Source organism: Chondrus crispus, genomic scaffold (assembly GCF_000350225.1).
Source record: "Chondrus crispus Stackhouse genomic scaffold, scaffold_42, whole genome shotgun sequence".
NCBI classification, from domain to species: domain Eukaryota; phylum Rhodophyta; class Florideophyceae; order Gigartinales; family Gigartinaceae; genus Chondrus; species Chondrus crispus.
In genome coordinates this window covers 24,315-30,802 of record NW_005179363.1, presented here as the reverse complement: position 1 = coordinate 30,802, position 6,488 = coordinate 24,315, and the positions used below count along the sequence as shown (strand labels likewise).

At 58.8% G+C, this 6,488-nt stretch overlaps 1 protein-coding gene; it reads right to left on the bottom strand.

Annotated features, from left to right (window-relative positions):
- Positions 1-754: 754 nt before the first annotated feature.
- On the bottom strand, positions 755-943 carry CHC_T00006462001 (hypothetical protein). XM_005719053.1 is given in 2 exon segments: positions 755-838; positions 839-943. The coding sequence occupies 1 exon segment, from the start codon at positions 941-943 to the stop codon at positions 839-841; it is 105 nt and encodes a 34-aa protein (XP_005719110.1). The 3' UTR covers positions 755-838.
- Positions 944-6,488: the final 5,545 nt, after the last annotated feature.

Below are 6,488 nucleotides of genomic sequence, written 5' to 3'. Positions count from 1 at the left end.
TAAAACTGAATTGTACTGCGTAGCAAGGGCATTTGACGATCAATTGCAGCCTGGTCTGCATCTCCCGATTCGCCATGAGACGTGATGGATTTAAGGTTCCACCGTTTCTGGAAACGGGTCAACCAGCCTGAGCTAAACATAAGCTTGGTTTGTTTCTGCGGCGGAAGGGACAAGTTCATGAGATGCTGTAACCTCCTTGCCTTCGCAATAATTAAACTTCCATTCACACAGCGCCGTGCGCGAAATTGAGCATTGATCCAGGAATGCAATGCTGCCTCCAACTCTCTACAATTGCCATAAGTGTGGCGCTTGCGGATTGCTGAAGGAAAGAGGGACGGGCGAGTTGCATTTTTGATGATGCGAGAGATGGTAGATTGGTTCGGCTTACGGAGGAGGTGGAATTTGTCGTAGGCCCACTGTGCGAGCGCTTCTTGGTGAAATGATTCACCTGCAGAAATTCGACGCACCCGCTCGTCCATTAATTTCTGTTTCTGGACGACTGTGAGTGAGGTGAGTCGTGTATGGGAGTCCATGTTGTTTTGGTTTGGTGGTTGAGGACGGTTGTGAGGCAACTGGGAGAGCGTGTGCCTATAAACCATGGTGTTGCGATGTTTCACAGTAAAGTGAAGTTGGACTGTAGCCTAATGCCTCTGTCCTACGGCCTAAATTCTGCGTGCCGCCGCTGGTGTTGACTTTGCAGTCCGCCGCCGGTGTTGAATTTGCAGTGCCGACGGCGATGGCGAATCACTGCATATTTGTTGTCATACGTTTTTATTTGTTTCATAGGTTGCCTCTGTATGAGGGTTCGATATGATTAAGGATCACTTTCTTGATGCAGTTATGCGGTATGCAGTCCAGTGTCATATGCAAGCTGGATTCGCGACTCCGCAGCTGGTAGCTGACGAACGCATGCAGATATCGAGAATATGCACAAATCGAGCATGCAGTTAGCGAGGATTCACTGTATAGGGTTATGATACCCGCCTAGACGTGGGAATCGACACGCCTAGACGTGGAGTGACAGACTGTCCGTACTTCGACAGGGCTTACACCCGGCCATGCCTGGGTGGGTAGTTACACGATTACACGTGGTACATGTACACGATCATATGTGGGTAACACGTGGGATGCGCACCCGGGAGGGTGGCATCCCGCGTATGCCTCGCGATTAAGGGAGGCGTAACAGTGCACTACATAGCCCCCCTCTCAGAGTAGAGCGTCCCCGCGAACTGTATTCCCGGCGATTTCGCTAAGTATGCGTACAGTATCCCGGTCGATGACCGCCCTGATTTCCGCCTAGTGGCGTACAGTATCTCGGGTGGATGCCCGAATTGATTTCCGCCAAGTGGCGTACAGTATCTCGGGTGGATGCCCGAATCGATTTCCGCCAAGTGGCGTACAGCACCCCGGGCAGATGACCGAATCGATTTCCGCCAAGTGGCGTAAGTGTCCCGGGTCTAAGCCCGATATGACCGGTCGGCGGAGCGGAAGGTGTTCCGACTACGGGGTGGTCGAGTGTGTTCGTACGCCTCGCGAGTGTAGCCGGCGAGTATAGTCAGCTGGTGTCCGATGCAGGGCGCCATGTACGCGGGGATATACGCCCGAGATGGCGGAGTGTGGCCTCGACCGAGCGAGTTGTGGGGGCGAACCATGAGCGACGCCCCCCTCCTGTTCGAGAGGGCTCCCTTCCTCTCGGCGGAGGGTCTGCGAGATCCGGAGCTAGTCCGTACGTACGCCACTGCGTCGGGCGAGCTCCCGGGTGGCCTTAGTTTGCAAGCCGTGTTCTCCCGCGATTTTACCCACCGATTGGTCGTGGAGAGGGAATTATTGCGCCCCGAGTTTCGGCGGACGGACGCCGAGTCGCGTGAAGCGTTCGTGAGTTTTCTCCGGCAGGGCATTCGCCGTACGCCGTGTAATCGGTTGGTCCCGCGAGCGTGGGGGCTCGACACGTGGGCGTACAGGTCGGAGGCGGACCGGGGTTATGTCGCTAATTTACGGCGGGTAATGGAGGGTCTCCGCGATAGGGAGGAGGTACCCTCAGTCTCGTTGATGGCCTGGGACACTCCGTTGATGCCCCCCGGCTATGACGTCGAATTGGAGAGGCGGCGAGATCCCGTGATGCATGGGAAGCTGAAATTCGAGCATCGTATGAGAAACCGAATGGGGGTATTCATCGCCTATGAGTGGGTCGAGGTAACCTCGCTCGAGCGAGAGACGTTGCACACTCGGTACCCCGAGGTACCGACGTGGTTTGATCAGTATGAAGTCCGGCGGACTTCATAGCTGAGCTCCCTCCGTGCCTAGTGTACTATGGCCTCGGCATGATGGAAGATCCTCAGTCGCCAAAATGGATGGTGTTCCTGAGTGAGTGGATCGCGATTATAGCCAAGCGCTTCATCTGGTCCACGTATGATGGGCGCCTGTATGTCCTCCCTACGGCCGTGGTGGAGTGGTTGCGGAGGCTCGACCTGACGAGGGTGCTGGGGTCGGCGGCGCTACAGGAGCGTCTACTCGCCCTGTTGGATATCCACGACAGTGTTGACTGGCCTCGGGTTCCGTATAACCAAGGGCACCATTATGACAATCATCGCGTGAGGAATCACTCCCCAGGTCGGAGGTATGATGCCGGCACCCCGCTAACGGGCAACTGGGTGCGTATCGCGGCCGGGACCTTGGACGTCACCCAGCCCGAGCTGATGCGCGGGCGACCGGAGCAGGCCACTGGGGGTGGTGTCGGAAACACGTGCGTACGAGTCCGGGAGGAGACTCCTGGGGGCGATCCCGAACGCGGGGCTCGAGAGCCCGTGCGGGTGAGGGCCAAACACGGCGAGCGTGGAACTTCGGCGGATGTTGGGATGGCCGAAGGTGAGGCGACCGGGACGCACGTAGGGGCCCCGGTCGGGGAGGGACGCCATCCGACGGAGTTGTCGGAGGCGGACTTGCGGGTGCTCCTGCGCAACCCGCGGATGGTGGCTGCGGTACGTCGCCTTGTGGCGGAGGGCGGTGCAGAAGAGGGCGCCGTGGCACCTCGGAGCGCGTCGGCCTCAGCGGCCGTCTCCCCGGCGAGGGAGACGCCCCTACGCGTTGTGGCGGAGGGCAATTCCGACAAGGTCGTCGAGAAGGGAACCTCTGCTTCCCCTACAACGGAGAAGGAGGGCGGTGTAACTCCTGGCGAGCCTCGCGAGGTGCTGCCGGAGGAGGAAGTCGGGGACTATGTGGAAGAGGTCTAGCCCGCGTACGCGTCGCTGTAGTCCTCCATATGCGAGTTACGCCCTCGAAAGTGCGAGTAATAGTCCCTCGATTGTCGAGTTACGCCCTCGAGAGTGCGAGTAATAGTCCCTCGATGGTCTAGTCATTTAGTGCCAGGCCTCGAACCTGCGAGGTAGTCTAACTCGCCCCACGGAAGTGGGGACCGAGATCCTGAATAAACCTCGTTACATGAGGGAAAGCCGCTAGATCCCGACGTGCGGACGAGCGCGCGGTACACCCTCTCAGCGCTGTACACGTGGCGTAGAGGGAAATCCGCCTTGAGTTGGCGAGTTCTATTTTTCTCACGTCGGTGAGTCTCATTCCGACCTCACTTGGCATACCCTCGTCTTGGCCTGTCCTGTCCTCCCCCTGGCGCGGGTCAGGGAGTCGGTCGCCGGGTCTTGCCTTGCGATCCCCGAGCGTCTTGCTTGGCTGCCCTCCTCGAGCGGGCGAGTCCTTGTATCCTCCCGGGGACGTGGTCTACGCCTCACCTTAACGGGGGTTAATAATGCGACCCCTTCCCTTTTCCTCGGCGAATCCCGACGTCGTGTATACGAGAATTTCCTACTCGGGGGAAGAGGTCGGATGCCCTCCGACCTGCGAACCGACAAGTCCCGTCTCTCTCGCTCTCGCGAGTCGCGGTCTCGAACTTGCGAGGTTTACCCTCGCGGTCGTCCGGCGGAGTTGCGGGCCTGTCTCGCCCGTGCGAGTAGATGTACCTCGTCGGGGAGGGAGTCACCACCCCGAATTGACGGGGGGAAAGGGGCGCCCTCGTTCCATGAGGTAGTAGGTTGACACCGCTGTCAACGTGCGTCATGCCTCGAGCCGGCGAGTATCGGCAACTCATCGGGTGGAAGAATCACAACCTCGAATTGACGAGGGGGGGGTCCCTCGTTCAACTAGGTAATAAGTTGTTACCGCCGTAACCGCGGGTCATGCATCGATCGAGCGAGTATTAGCCCCTCGGCTACGAGTTAGGCATTCGGCATCCTCTTTCACCGCGAGTCATGACCCTGGTATATGTGCGAGTTCCCTCCTTGGTACGGGAAGCGGCCTTTCCCTTCGACACTTCGAACTGACGAATCCCGTCCTTCTCGCTTCTGCGAGGTCACCGTCCTCGTTGTACGAGACGTTATCCGCGGCCTCTTCTGCCGGGGCTAATGCTGCATACCGACGCTGTCGGGCCGGTCCCATAGTGACCGAGCGGGTACCCGCAGGTGCTTGCGTCGACAGTAACGTACGACAGTATTGTAGTCAACGTGGTGGGCTGGTTCCCAGGTGTCGTCGTCCGTAGAATAGCCATACCAGTGAACGCGAAACACCGGAATTCCGTCCGAGCCGGCGGCATGCCCGGAGAGGGATTCTACGACGTACTCGGTGGGTAACACTCCCGGGGAGGTCGGAGAACGCGGCGGAGGTGGGGCCGGCGACGGTGGTAGGCCAGCGCCGCTGATGTTAAAGGCACACCTCGCGGCAAGGGCCGGTATGGTCTCCGACAGGGCCTGTTGGACGGCTCGCCTCGCGGGTGTCGGTGCGGAAGGTTCGCGTGTCTCTCGCAAGGGAGCAAGCGTGGCCCGATCGTGTAAGCTGCCCTTCGCCCATCTTGGCGGGACGCCATTTCTCCCTCGGGCGCGACACGTGTCATTGGAGGTCGCGGCTCGGGGGGGTGTACGCGCATTCTCGGGCGCCCCCGGCGCACTGCGGGGTGCCCGTTTTTCTCTCGCCGATGCAGTAGCCGCAGCCTTTCGGTTCGACGATGGAACCTCCCTTACCTGGGGGGGGGGTGGGAGCGAGTCGAGATATAACCCGCTCCGGGGTTTCGCTGGTCAGGGCATCCATCAGTCCCGGAGCGTGCGCGGGGGAAGGCGCCGGGGTGGCGGTGTCCTCTTCCGGCTCGAGGTCGTCGAGCGGTAGATTACCCAACTGTCCCTCAATGCCTCTCCCTCGGATGGGAGTCGTGTCCGACGACGGGGTTTCCCCATCATCGCGCTGATCCGCCAACGAGGGCGTAGCGCCCCCGACCGCGTTGCGTAGCGAGGGGGCCTTGACGACTCTATCTCGAGAGATTCTGTCCTTCAGCCCGGTACCTCGAAGGACGGTGACAGTATGGTCATCCACCTTTACCACGGGGAACGGTCCCTCAGTGCGCGGTGCGAGTTTGTTGTTCACCCGATCCTTGTCGGTTCGCTCCTCTGAGCGTAATGCCGCTTCTCGGTTAACGAGGACTTGGTCCCCTACTTGATATTCCGGCGTAGGGAGTCGAATCCGCTTGTCAAAGTCGTCCTTGTAGCGTTCCTGTCCGGCGCGTAGATTCCTGTCAGCCGTGGCCATGAGGCCGCGCAACCACGCGAGGAAGCGGAACTTGAAATGCGCCCGTGAGGCGGAGGGTGCCAACAGCGGAGTTTGCTGTAGGGACAACGGACTCGGCGTCCGGGATAACACCAGCTCAAATGGCTTCATGCCGATCATGCGGTTGACCGTGCAGTTGTAGCCATAGGTGAGGGCATCCGTGTACTGGTCCCAGTCACGTTGGTTATCGGCCAGATAGTGCCGTAGAGTTGAGACCAACGTTCTGGTGAATCTTTCCACCTGCCCATTAGTCTGGGGGTGATATGCGGTTGTGAACACACTCTCAATAGAGAGGATTTTGCACACTCCGAGAAAGAACCTCGAAGTGAATTGACTCCCGTTGTCGGAGAGGAGCTTCACTGGGGCTCCGTAAACGAAGACCCAGTGTGAAATGAACGCCTGAGTTACTGTCTCGGCGGTGATTTTCCGTAAGGGTACGGTTCGGGTTAACTTGGAGTAACGGTCCGTCATCACCAAGAGGTAACGATGTCCTCTTGGGGTTCGGGGTAGTTCTCCAAGGATATCAATTGCAATGTACTCCAGGGGGCCTGATGGAGGGAACGTCTTCAATTCTGAGTTGTGTTTACGCAATTTGATGCGGGCCTTGGCGCAGTCGGGACACATCCGGACTGTGGAATAGGCATCGACGGACATGCTTGGCCAGTAATACCGCTGCCGGAGCGTGTAGAATAAACGCCGACCTCCAGGGTGACCTGAGGTGGCGGGATAATGCGATAAATACAACACCCTGTCACGGAGGGTTGTTCGGACGACAATTTGTTCGACACCATCCAGGTGGGCTTTCCGACAGATTAAACCTTCTGTGTTGATGAAGAACCGTGACAATCGGAGTTGGGCGGAACCCTCCCCCTTCGCAAGACGGGAAGCCA